Source organism: Pangasianodon hypophthalmus, chromosome 9, assembly GCF_027358585.1.
Source record: "Pangasianodon hypophthalmus isolate fPanHyp1 chromosome 9, fPanHyp1.pri, whole genome shotgun sequence".
NCBI classification, from domain to species: Eukaryota; Metazoa; Chordata; class Actinopteri; order Siluriformes; family Pangasiidae; genus Pangasianodon; species Pangasianodon hypophthalmus.
Window position 1 is genome coordinate 24974791 of NC_069718.1, and position 14051 is coordinate 24988841.

The window sequence follows — 14051 nt, forward strand, 5'->3', positions numbered from 1 at the left end:
GCATAAGTTCTGTGGCCACATGTAGGTTAGTGTTATCACATACTGTATACGCTGTACTGCGTAATATAATTATACTGATACTAATACTATAATACTAATAATAATTAGTAATATTAGTAGTAAACAGTTATACTGATGTAATATATGATACAGTGTACAAGTAGGATATTTCTAACACATTGCAAGCAAATCATTGAATTTTGGCTCAAAACAGGGAAGCGTTGCTGCCGCATGAGGGCGCTAAAGAGCCTGAGTTTGTTCCCTCAGTACACTCAGTGTGGCCGAGAAGAAGTGACCGGCTCTCACACTCTCTAGCAATCCCTCCGCCAGGTAAACTAGTTACCACTTCTGAAGAATGTTTACATCTTTTCAACTTCAACACACACGAGCTACATTATACAATACCATATAAAACATCATTACTTATTTTAAAATATAAATTGCAACACATTGCTTTCACAACATGAATGAATCTCACCGGACCGGAACACCACTCGTTTTGCATATGCCTGTCGCGATATGATGACGTAGAGCGTCTGGGTATTTGTATTGTTTTGATTACTGCAGTTTGCCTTGTACAGAATCTATTCTGAATCATTCAGTTTATATAAAATTACAGGTCAGTATGAACTTTTACCTTGATTCTGAGTTGTTCTGTGTTGTTTTGTGTTTTCTTAAACACCAAAATAATAATATTTTACCGACAAGGTTGTGTGATTTTGCTAGGTTTTTGGCTAACACGACACGCTAAGTTCACTGGTTCAATCCCAACTGGATCATTATTAGTGTCTAGTGCACTATATAGGGTGCAGACGGTACTTGTTTACAGTGTGCTTATATGGGGGCGTTTGGGACACCACTGGGAAGGGATTTGCTGTGCTTTGTGTTATGTTATGTTAATGTCAGTGTTGTGTCCTGGAACTTTAGTCTGTAAATGATTACAGCACTGAAACACTTCTGTAAGCATTTCTCCTTGTACACTTGTTCATGGTAATCATTTTGGTGAAAGCATGAGATTCCCTAGATATATCTAGTCTTTAGCTTTATTCTAAATTAGTGCTTGAAAATGATCTTTTAGTCCAGTTACTCAGTGGCTTAAAAATGTTCTAGATTTTCCTCAAAAACTGCATGAAGTTGTTAGTTAGTTGTACCAGTGTGTTTATTGCACTCTTTTTTTATTATTATTGCCTTGAAATCTTTCTACACTACCTCATTGCATCACATTTGCCAAGTTACAGAGTATAATGTTTTAACTCATCAGGCTCAAACCTTCATACACGCTGTATATTCATCGGTCAAGACATGGCTGGTGTCCAACGTTTACGTCTATAATTCTAATTTTGCTCATGCATAGTGGACGTTTATGGATGGATGGATGGATGGATATATGGCCAGTAGTGTCTGGCCACCTGACTATCACACCCCTGTGTGCTTCTTGGAGGACACTTGAGTTCTTCCACTCCAGCCTCGGCAAACGTGTCTTCCCGGAGCTCGCTTATTGTGCACAGGGGCATTATCATGCTGGAACAGGTTTGAGCCTGTTTAGCTCCAATGAAGGGAAATATTACTTTTAAAGCATTCAGAGACACTGTGTACAGCTGTGTGCTACAGTTTTATATGGGTGTGATGGTCTGGGTGTCCACAAACATTTGGCCATTTAGTGGATATTCTGAGATTGTGGTGTTCTAGATACAGCTGTGAGTCAGTATACATTATTGTATGATATAATGGAGGATATGTGTGACATAATATGCACTAATGTATAGTATGATGTGTGTCATCATGTTTTGTTTTGTTTTTCAGCTCAATCCTGGGAGAGGTCAGAGGTCATGGAAGAGCAGAGCGCTTCACCTGGGGCGAACACTGATAACGGCAGCCAAAGGAATGGAGACGAGGTAACACAGTAGCTGATTTTGACTGAACAAGTGGAAAGTGCCTGTGAGTGATGTGTTGTAATGGCAGGCCTTTATAATCCCCTATAATGACGAAACAAAATGTCGTCTCTGGAATACGGCTGCGTAAAGTAGACGTGTTCTGACAGCACAAGAAAAATACAGTTTGCAATATTATTGTGATAATGTCATATAGAAAAAACACATTATTACATTTAAAATAAAAGTAAGTAAATGGCCGCTGCAAAAAGGTGCCATGGCCATTTCTCAAAGACGAGGCAAACTACAGTGTGTTACAGGTTAAAAAAAAAAAGTACAAATCATAATACAGTTATGTAGATTGAATATTACATTATATTAAATACATTATCAAGAAATGATGTTTATCACAAAAAAATCTGCATTTTCACTGTACATTATAAGCCTCAAATATAAAAAAAAAATATAAAGACTGCTTCTTAATTACATTGCGTGTATTTTTCACACACTAAATAAAGCACAGATTGACAGTCAGTCAGTCACCACAGGATTCCCTGCAAGCTTCTCTCTGATAAGAGGAATCGAACCAATTCCCAGCACATGGCTGTTATTCAGTTCCACAGGAGAAATGATTTAAAGCTGAAATTTGGCCCTGTCTCTCTTGACCTTTAGAAGCCACGCAGGACCAGCTGGACTAAAGGGAGGAAGAGGAAGAAGCCAATGAAGGACAGCAACGCGCCCAAAGCCCCGTTAACAGGATACGTGCGGTTTATGAACGATCGGCGGGAGCAGCTGAGGGCCGAGAGACCGGACGTACCCTTCCCGGAGATCACCAGGATGCTCGGCAACGAGTGGAGCAAGCTGCCTCCTGAGGAGAAACAGGTCAGGAACAGCACTTGGAAATGAATTTCTGATTCCTGATTTGCCAAAAGCTGCATTTTAAAGTGTCTTTCTACTCGTGATTACACCAAGCACACCTTGTGTTCCTCGTGTAGAACACTTTCACTCCATTTTAAACACACACTCTGTCCTATAATTCCACTCTACGAGCCATGAAAATTACTGCAAGCGGACTCCTGTGTGTCACAATCGGCGTTATACCCTTTAAAAATGTTTTGAACTGAGAAATCAATATTTCTCTCTCTCTCTCTCTCTCTCTCTCTCTCTCTCTCTAGCGCTATTTGGATGAGGCAGAGAAAGACAAGGAGCGTTACATGAGAGAGCTGGAGAAGTATCAGCAGACAGAAGCCTATAAGCATTTCAAAAGGAAGGTGCAGGAGAAGCAGAAGGGGAAACGACTCCGAGGAGGTACACGCAAAACAAAAACAAAAAAACACCTGCATCCTCATTTACTGCGAAAAGTGTTTCTTTTCGTTCTTTTGTTCCTTGTCCAGTTATTTTACAGTTTCTTTTGAAAATCAAGTTGTGAGCAAGAGAGCAACAGACAAACACAACTCTGACCAAAGTGGATTGAAATAGATTGCATGTTTTGAGAAGAAAAAAAAACAAGTTTAGTAATAATCCGGTGATAGGATGTTTAGGAAAAAACAAACATCTGGCTACATTGATTTAACCATTACACGGAAAGCACTGAACAGTGTATTACCTGCACTGATTTCTGTGTAAACCTACAAAGTAAAAACAAGCAAACAAATCAGCTGATAGAACGTTACTGTGCATTCATTCATTCATTCATTCATTCATCTTCAGTAAGTGTTTTATCCTGGTCAGGGTCAGGTTGAATCTGGAGTCTGTTCCAGGAGCACTGTGTGTGAGATGTGGGAGATTTCACCTCAGATGAGACAATCAGAAGGCACCATACACACACACACACACACACTCAGACTCACACACTCATTCACAATTGCAGGCAATATAGCATAGCCAGTCCTGCTACCTGCTGGTATTTTGGATGTAAGAGGAAACCGGAGAACCCAAAGAGAACTCACAAACATGCGAAACTCCACACAGACAGTAACCCGAGGTCATCGTGTGTTTCCACCCCTGTTCCCATCTTAGGTACATGCAAAGAAATGCTATATAGCAAAGATGCCTTCAAAAATAATGAAATTAAATGTTTCTACATTTAAAAAAATACTATAAAGAGCAGTATACAGTAATAATATTTGATGTGACGATCCTTCGCTTTAAAAAATATAATAATAATATTCTCAGGTACAGTGTGTGCAGTTTTATAAGGAAATGAGCTGTAAGTGTTACTGAGCATCTTGCAGAAGCAGCCACAGTTCTTCTGGAGACTTTGACTATCGACTCGCTTCTTATTTCTGCAGCGAAACCCAGCAGCCTTCATTATGTTTTTATCTGAAAAGTGTCTCTTATGGAATCTGCTGCTTTCTTTACTGACATACGAACATTTAATTTTGTGCTGGAAAACTACTGTTTGGAATCTAAAATGTTTTTGTACTGAATCAATAATGCAGAAGTCAGAAAATAAAAATCTATAACAAAGTTTGTATTAAAAAAATAGGGTGTCTAAGACTTTTGCACAGTACTGTACATCATCATATTATTAGCTGTTAGAGAATGATGTTATTTTGTGATGAAATTACTGCGCCAGTCTGAAGGAAATATTAATGTATGTAACCTGAATTATTAGTAGCAATAATAGAAATTGTAGTACTTAATAGTGTTATTAATAGTTTGTTTGTCATCATATCATGACCAGCAGCAGGATTTCCTAACCATTCAAACACTTTGCTTATTTAAAAGTAGAAAATACCAGTGAATTCTGTATTTTAGGTGTTATAAGTGGCAGGATAAAAGAAACTCGATGTTACTGCAGATCCATTTTTTTTTCCTGTGTGTTTTTTGGCCATGTCTCTCAGTGGAGATGCTTTACAGTCTTATCAGATCAAGATGGAAGAAACGCATGATACAGAAAACATTAATTAACTGCTACTGCTATTTCTCAAACTCTTTCCTTGTGTAACAGATGTGGGCCGGCAGGCTGCCCGGGAAGCTCTTCATGAGGTGAGACAAGCTCGAGCTGAACCCACAAAGGCACTTTGTCAGAGCAGAGACTGAGTGTTTGCCCTCTCTGAACCCTTTCTTTACAGCGTTAGGAAGCTCAGCTTTAAATGATGTCATAACCAAACTGCCGTCAGCTGTCAGGGATTTAATGGGCTGAGGGCTTAGAGAAGTTACAGTCCTCTATAGTTAGTGTTGGAATGCATTGTTATCTTTAGATTGATGTAATTAGGGGTGTGTGTGCGTCAGTCATGAGTTAGTGGACTCAATGGGCCTCATATATCATACATCATATATCATCAGGTATCTTTTTAGAAATGTTGTGTGTAAGTGTGTGTGTAAGCCAAACCGAACTAAAAAAAAAAAAAAAAAACACCCACAGATTTACAAAAATGTTTCTGAAAAAATTTCAGAAATGATTTTTTTCGTGCTTGTACGCGTATGTTCACGAATACCAAATCACTCGTGAAATACCAGGCGTGTACGCAGCACAGCTGATTTGCATTTGATGACGCCCACAAAACTCCATAAAAGGCAAAGGTCACAGCAATGAAACGATGAGTATACAGTACTTTGTCATAGGAGGAAGTGGAAGTTAATTTTGACTCATATCTATGGCAATAAAACTATATATTATTCAACTGCAAAGCGTCTCGTCGTAATCCCTCGTACACTAATGACACTAATGTGCCATCCCGGATGCCATGCTGGAAAAGCGGGAGGGGGTGTTCCATAGGAACTCCGATGTTGGCACATGGTGCACTATTGAGTGTCATTGAGACGTAACAGATCAGTCACTGATCGGTCACTTAGCCATTAGAGCCCGCTTTCCTTTTATACAGCGCCATTTCTTCTTAATTCAGTGACTATTTTGTCTGGGTTTCACATAATTTTCATTAAATTTGTGTGTGTAATTGAAATACAGAAGCTATTTAAACCTGACTAAATATCAGCGTAATCCATATACAACAGTGCAGAAATACATGCCGATGATTTGAAGCTGATCAGCCGATGTTAATATTAGTTCATCTTCTTGTGAGTAAATTTACACACAGTCAACAGGACAAGTAGGATATCGTGAAAGGATTTTCACGAATACCAAATTTCTTGTGTAAATCCTTCTATAAACAATTTATGAATAACTCTGTTTGTGTCCAACTTGATATATGAGGCCCATTGATTGTAAGAGTTATCTTTAAAGCATACAGCTCCTATTATTTGAAACAATGACAGCAAACTTTCTGAAATCTGAAGTTCTTCTCTCTCTCTCTCTCTCTCTCTCTCTCTCTCTTTCTCTCTCTCAGAATGATGGAGGTCTGAAGGATCGCTCGGTGTTTGATATTCCCATCTTCACTGAGGAGTTTCTCAACCACAGTAAAGGTGACTTGAGTTCAGACTACAGTAGTCTGTGGTTTTATTTTTTCCTGCAACTCAGCTTTATTTTTTTGTTTTCCATTATATTTCACAGATTTATTTTTATGTCGTTTTGAATGTTACTTTTGTTATGCAAAATGAAAATGCCATGTTTTTTAAAACTATCACACCATATCATCAATATCATCAATAATCATTTAAAAAAATTCAACCTGATTATGCCAAATCCAGATTTTCAGTTGTTTGCGTTCATAAGTGCATTTGTTCCAATAAAACTGAAATAAATATGGTTAAGAGTGGACACCTTGCACACAGTGATGTATACACTCGTATATGATGCTGTCCCATGTTTTGCACATCACGGAAAAGGTTTGTGTGTGTGTGTGTGTGTGCGCGCTTCCCTCTAAACTCTGTGTGTGTTTTGCGCAGCACGTGAGGCGGAGCTGCGGCAGTTACGTAAGACCAACATGGAGTATGAGGAGCGCAACGCAGCACTGCAGAAACACGTGGAGAGTATGCGTAGTGCTGTGGAGCGTCTGGAGGGAGACGTGCTGCAGGAGCGCACACGCAACGGCCTGCTACAACAGCACCTCGACCAACTGCGCTCAGCGCTCACACACAGCTTCTCCAGTGTGCCATTGCCTGGTGAGACACACACACACACACACACACACACACACACACACAATACACCTCTTATACACACACACTGAGCTCAGGACAGTCTACCTGTAGTGGATGAATTAAAGTTATCAGGCATTACTACTGATCTCTTAATATTACAAAATTTATTTTTGAGGCAGAAGGCTAGAAGTGGGATTATCCACAGCAAAACATATACATAGTAAATATGTGATTTCTGATTTTTTATTATTATTATTATTTTTGTTTTTTTGGCGGTTCGCTCAGCAACAGGTCCAGGATCAACTAACGTCAGATGTTTTCAGTGAAAAAAAATGTCTTCTTAGCAAGTGAAAATATCTTGAACATAGTCATATGTATCTAGTATTTTCTACTGTAAGATAGAAAAAACTAAATATAAGAGTATTAAATCTGTTTTCATACATTTGTGCTCAACTCAGGCTTTAAAGTTTCTTATTCTATTGGCAAATATTTCTTCTTTCTAGAAATAAATGCTTAAAATGAGCAAAATTATCTGTAAATAATAAGACGATGTCAAGCTCGAACATTAGTAAAGAAAATGTCTAGAAATAGGTTTAATAATCTTATATTTGGTTTATTATGATCTTATAATAGGAAATACTAGATATTACTATATTCAATATATTTTCACTTGTTAATATTTCCTTTGTTTCTTTTGTTCAACTTCTCTAGCACTTATTTTTCAGTTTAATCGCAGAGGAGAAAGCTCTTTCTCTTTTCCAGTCTTTTTGTTGCTTCATCTTGACTTGTACCTGAATATGATTTTGATTTTTTTTTTTTTTTTGGGTAGTAGTAGTAGTAGTAGTAGTAGTAGTAGTAAGTGTGAAACCTTATTTGTGTAATAACAGCGTCTTAGTTGTGTAGAATGGAGCTCAAAATGCTTTCCATGAGAGTCCCATAAAAGTGAATCTCACAAAGATAAAGGTTTGGCAATCTCTTCCATTAAGGCAAAGGGTGAAGCCTTTGAGATTACAGGGTTACAGCACCACAGTATTTAATCAGCGCTGTTGTACGGACTTGGTGCTCTGTAGTGCCCTCCTGTGTCACTGAGCTGTGTTCCTGCAGGCAGTGGAGAGACAGCCAGTCTGGACTCCATCGACTGCTACATGAAGAAGCTCCACAGCATCGTGATGTCCAACCCTCAGGAGCACGAGCACCTCATTAGCTTGGTGCGGGATGTGGTTACCTGCCTCGACAGGTAGCAACTGTACTCAGGATACTCATTTAAAACTACACTCGAGCTCATTTTATAGCTACGTTACAACACGTACAGCGTAATGTAATGAATCTAATCAGCTTCAGAATTATTGGCACCTTATTGGTAACGATGGGTTATGAAACAATGCCTTTGTGGTTAATTAGCATAACCTTATATAACACTATATACAGTATACACTCATGGCCACTTTATTAGGGACACTTTGCTGTCAAAACAGCCTCAATTCTACATGGCATGGATTCCACAAGGTGTTCACATACATCTTTGAGATTCTGGTCCTTGTTGACGTGATTGCATCCCATCATTGGTGCACATTCAGATCTGGTGACTGGGGAGGCCACTGAAATACACTGAACTCATTGTCATGTTCATGGAACCAGTTTGAGATGACTTGTGCTTTGGGATATTATCATGTTTCCCAGAAGAAGCCATTATAAGATCCTAATTTGTTGCTGTAGAAGGGATGCACGTGTCAGTAACAGTACTCTTATAGGCTGTGGCATGAAATCATTCCCCACACCATTACACCACCACCACCAGCCTGTCGAGAACAAGGCAGGATGGGTCCCAGGATGCCTATACTTATAAATACATACTTTTTTTTTGTCCTTGTTGATATTAATGGACAAATAATTATGTATAAGTATGTAAGTGCAATCTCAAAAGACGTCGCGTGTGTAAATTTGAAGTGGACATATGCATTGGAAGTATATTAAATTTTAAAAAATAACAGCGTCCGAAACGTATTTCCCCTCAATGTACATTTATGTTTTACTTCAAGTTCACCTGAGTGTTTATGAACCCTTAAACTGTCATCCATGACTTCCTCTTTCGCTGGGGAATAAATTTGAGGTGACAGATGCCAAATTCCCTTAGTCATTCATCACCATGGGGAGGATTACAGAATACACAAATGAAATGAGACACAAGTGTTTTGACCTTCATAAATCAGGCAACAGCCATTAAAAAAAAAAAAACATGTACATGCCTGAAAATGCCCGTGTTCGCTCTTAGGGTCTTAATCAAAAACAAGCGGAGCTGTTAAAAACAACCACGAACCTGCCTGGAAAAGCATGCAAGTGTATTTTGCCCCTACAGGTAGAGAGGAGGATGGTTAGAGAGACAAAATGAAGCATGCAGTATTATATCGTAGCCTATAATCATAAGCGTCTTTTAAAACCTTGAAACAAAAAGACCTGTTTGCGCTCATAAAGGCAGGAAGGAGGGTATTTTCATCCTTTTTAGCTGTTATTGTATTTGAGGATTTGCTTTGTAATAAAAGAAGTTCAAAGCAAGGGATTAGCGTGTGGTGTGAAGGCATTGTGCTTAACAAGTGCTGTGATTGTTTCCTCTCGCAGGTAATTGAGGAGTCCTGATAGCTGTGCTGCCAAAATCCCTGAACTCCGTTCTATTCACAACAACCACCCCAGGCCATTTTTTTAAGACTTGGTTTACAACACACAATTATTCAAATGATGATGATTATTTATTTTATAGTGCCATTTTTATCACTTTTTTACTTAATGTGGTCAGCAATTGGTATTTATTAATGCCCACTCTTTACTTTTTAAAGTACCAGAAGAAAAACACATGCTTCAATGATCTTTAGCCCATGTCACCATGTTTGTTTGGTTTTTTTTTGTTGTTGTTGTTTTTTTTAAAGAAATGTTTTGGATCTTTTAGATCTTGTTATTTCTTTTCATTAAAAAAAGAAATGTCGCTTCGTATTTCATTTAATCTGATTTAACCTGTAGTTAGTATTTGTGTGATTTGCCACTCGCCTCTGTGCCAGCATTACATAAGTGTATAAAAGCTTAAATGCTCCATTGACCAATAAATTGCATTTGCAATAAGAATATGTCTGCGAGGCTCAGTTATGTATCTGATACTTTCATAAAGATGGGCATCCGTGGACGCTGTGACCTTATGCTCCTCCTCCTCCTCCTCCTCCTCCTCCTCCTTCTCTGCGGCTCTCTGCTTTTGTATTTTGTGTTTGATATGCAGCACACACTGCAGAGCTTGATGTCGGGGGAAAAAAAAAACATTTCTCAGCTCCCTGACCCAGGCTTTTCGATCAGTTTCTCTGTAGGTTTGCTGTATTTTAAATGTTAGGTTTTAGCTGCATTAAAAATCTGCTTTGGCAGTTTCACACTTTACATATCCTCAACAGAATTTAAATAGTGGAGAGTTTGGCTTGTTAGAAGATAGAGGGGTGGAACGGGTGTATGGCATCCTGCAAGACCCATCAATACTCTTGCACAGTTCCTCGGATGTAAGCTCATGGGACAAAGAAAAAGGCGACGTGCTTTTATGGTGCTACGTGACACACTTCCCATGATCATTCATTCATCTTCAGAACCTTCTTCATCATGGTCATTGTTTCTGTGCTGTAAAATACATATTTGTTTATATTTTGGAAAACTATGTTCATTAGCAAATACCAGATACAAACTAAAATAACTGCAGGAACAAATTAATAACAAAAGTTTATTTTGCTTGACGGCCAGCGCGAGTTTGATGGACATATATTACACCCACGCACATCTGCCAGGTTACACAGATGTTCAGGATGGAACTGAGACATTACCTGACTTTAACTGTAATTTTCCAATGTAGTATACTAAATTCTCAGGGAAAAAAAAGTGTTAAAGAGAACAGCAACAGCGCAGGCTTCTCTGTCATAATGCCCATTTCCTGTTCAGCAACAGGACTTCCTATTAGGAATGGCTGCTGTGTGGTTGTAATCCCATTCACAGGTGGCTCAAATGACCACATATCCTCCTGTTGTTGCGCTTACTTCATCCTGCTGCCTGTATCCTATTTGACTCATTTGATATTTGGACAAAATTACAGGGAGCTCTCATAAGCTCTGAGTCCAGAGAAGTTTAACAGGCTGGTGCGTTTTTAACCCACTGCTTAGACCAGAGATTCATACATAGAATATTTTGGCTGTTGCCACCTCCCAACTTGCCTTCCCAGCATTCCCAGCGTTCCCAGCATGGGCCGTAAATCCTTACCAAGATAACACCATTACTGAAGATGAATGAATGAATGGATTGATTGGAGCCATAGAGCTTTTCCACATACATTTATTAAAATTGTCTGTCATATGGTGTCATTATTTATAGTCTTACTTGTTGAGTTATTGAGGTTTGATTAAACCTGTTCTAAGTTAGCAGACAAATATGTTAATAACTATAAGAGCTCAATAATAAAGAGAATAACTTTGATAATGCAGGTTTGTGCATGTGATTTCTACCACTGTAACTAAATTTAAAAATCATGGAGCTCCTGGTTATGCTGGATGTCCCAGAACTCCACTTTAAGAACCATGGGCCTAGAGTAAGAGTAAAAAATCATTTTTCTGTACTTTTCTACTCAGAGGTGATCCTGCTACTAAAATTAGATATTTTCTTTTCCTCTTCAGAAAAGAGGCATAAAATGGGTTAACAGAAAGAAAAAAAAACTCTTTTATTCACAGCAACTTACAAGTCAAGCAGAATACACTCATTCATTCATGATATGTACAGTGGATATAAAAATCTTCATACCCCTGTTAAAAAGGAAAGTTTTGGTGAAGTAAAAGAATGACACTAAGATCAATCATGTCAGATCTTTTCCCAGCTTTAATGTGAAATTGCAATGTATACAAATAAAGTGAAAAACAATCAGAAACTCTTTAGGGAGAAAAAGAAGTTTAAAAAAACTTACAATAACCTAGTTGCATAAGTGTGCACACCCCTAAACTAATCCTTTGTTGGAGCACCTTCTGATTTTATTGCACCACTCAGTCTTTTTGATTAAGAGTCTGTCAGCGTGGCACATCTTGACTTTCTCACTCTTTCTTGCAAAAACACTCTAACTCCATCAAATTGTAAAGGCATCTCCTGTGCACAGCCTGCTTCAGGTCACGCCACAGATTTTTAGTAGTATCATTTTTTCATCACAAAAACCCGCCATTTTAATGGAGGTGTGTAGACTTTGTATATCCACGGTAAGCATGTGTCCAGTTGCGCAGTGGGCAATGGGCACAAAGCTGCTTTCAGAGGATGAAAGAAAATTGGAATATTTGGAGGAAATCCATGTGAACCTGGAATTCGAGCCATATCTGTTTCTGAATCTGTAGAAACCTCCGTTATTCAGTTATATTACTACCATTATGGAATGTGGGTGATGTGGGTGATGGTAAAACAAAACAAATAAGAAAAAACAATGCATTTTGGGTAATTTAAGTCTTAGTTGGATGGCACAGTCGGTAGTGGGTAGTGCTGCTGCCTCAGGCCTCCAGGATCCCTGGCTCAAACTTGTGGTAATGTCTATGTGGAGTTTTGCATATTCTCCTTGTATAGGTTTCGTCCAGGTTCTCCAGTTTCCTCCCATTATCCAAAAACATGCAAGTAGGTGGATTGGAGATTAAATGAATGAATGACATGAATCTTGTTACAGTTGAAGAGCCTGTTCTGATTCATGCCATGCAGTGGTTATTAGCAGAGCTGTGTGTTAAAAGCAGGATGGAGCAGAGAAATCACAGCAGGAGGAACAGTGGAACTGACTAACCTGGACCCCTAGGTGGAGAAAGTCCTCAAGTTATCACATTTTCAAATAATGAGAAAGGGGGCTTATGGACAATTTTCAAAGATAAAATTATGAACCTAAACGAAATGATTCTACGTGATTGTAGAAAACTGTCTGCTGTACATGATTTTTCTCTCTTTGTTTCTTTTCAATATGCTATTTTTGTCTTTGTTTCTGTCTATGCTGTTCTGTCTTCTAAAGGAGACCTCACCCTAAGGGTGTTTTCTGAGATTGAAATGAAATTGAAATAAAGAATGGTTACCCTGCCCAAGCCTTCAGCGTGGCCTTTTTTCCCCACTCACTTCCTGGGCAAGAGAGTCTGACACTGACAGAAAGTGTAGGGAGACGGAAGGGTTGGAGGGTGTGAGTGTTTCCAGGGTCACGAAGCAAGATTGGAAATTCAGGTGGAGCAGTGGCATTGTGGATGGGTAGGGAGGATGTGTGAGTCAGAGTTCATGTGCCCTACTGGCCCCTCATCCTGCGTTTACACACAGGAGACTGAACGTTAAGCACACTCACAAACACTCACTCACTCACAAAGAATGGATTTGGCTACATCACCTTTCTTTTATTGTGTTAGGTTTAATCAACTTACAGGAGTTTGCTCCTGCAATCAAAAACGTGTTATCACTGACAATGTTTTATCATCCCCGCACTGCATGATTAGAATTGATGCTTTTCTTAAGTTGATCTTCATGAAGGAGTCATATTTTCTCAGTTTGCCCCATAGGCTTGCCAATCAGCAGAGTAAACATTTCCATTTCATCATTCAGACATTGTACTGGTGCAAAGAGATGATTAACATTAAGCCAGGCAAAGTACTCTGAGACATCCATAAAAATACACTCCTGGGCAAACAAAATGGGTCAAACCCAAAATGGCTATCTAATGGTTATCTAATGCAGGTTTTGTGTCTAGAAGATGTGTTAAAAAGCCTCAGAAAAACATCAGTTTTTGGCAGAATTGGGAAAGTTTGATTCAGAGTGGTTCATCAAAGTTGTGTGGAGTGATGAATCACGATTTGAGTTGCATGGTGATGCTCCAGAGAGGTGTCTTTGAAGATCTGATGAGAAATACAATAGGGAATACATCTCTACCACAGTTAAGCATGGAGGAAGAGGTGTCATGGTGTGGAGAGCCTTTTCATCTGCTGCTACTGGTGAGCTGCTTCACTGTGAAAAGTCAGTCAATGCTTTGGTATACAGGAGAATATTGCAGAAAGGCTTGCTTCCCACAACAGAGAAGTTGTTTTCTAAAGAGGAACGATCAGATGTTATTGTTCAACAAGACAATGCTCCTGCCCACACTGCAAAGACCACCAAAAAGTGGTTTTGACTCTACAAACATTTGACTGTATTCAA

At 38.9% G+C, this 14051-nt stretch overlaps 1 protein-coding gene across 5 annotated transcripts; it reads left to right on the forward strand.

Annotated features, from left to right (window-relative positions):
- Nucleotides 1-238: 238 nt before the first annotated feature.
- Nucleotides 239-9971, forward strand: hmg20a (high mobility group 20A). Of its 5 annotated transcripts, none has more exons than XM_026920010.3 (9): nt 239-330; nt 1804-1895; nt 2544-2753; nt 3047-3179; nt 4825-4862; nt 6164-6239; nt 6663-6878; nt 7962-8094; nt 9474-9971. In XM_026920010.3, the coding sequence occupies exons 2-9, from the start codon at nt 1830-1832 to the stop codon at nt 9475-9477; spliced, it is 876 nt and encodes a 291-aa protein (XP_026775811.1). In that variant the 5' UTR covers nt 239-330; nt 1804-1829; the 3' UTR covers nt 9478-9971. The 5 variants fall into 5 exon arrangements, with proteins under 5 accessions (XP_026775811.1, XP_026775810.1, XP_034163570.1 ...); XM_026920009.3 differs by lacking the exon at nt 239-330 and adding an exon at nt 441-619; XM_034307677.2 differs by lacking the exon at nt 239-330 and adding an exon at nt 852-959.
- Nucleotides 9972-14051: the final 4080 nt, after the last annotated feature.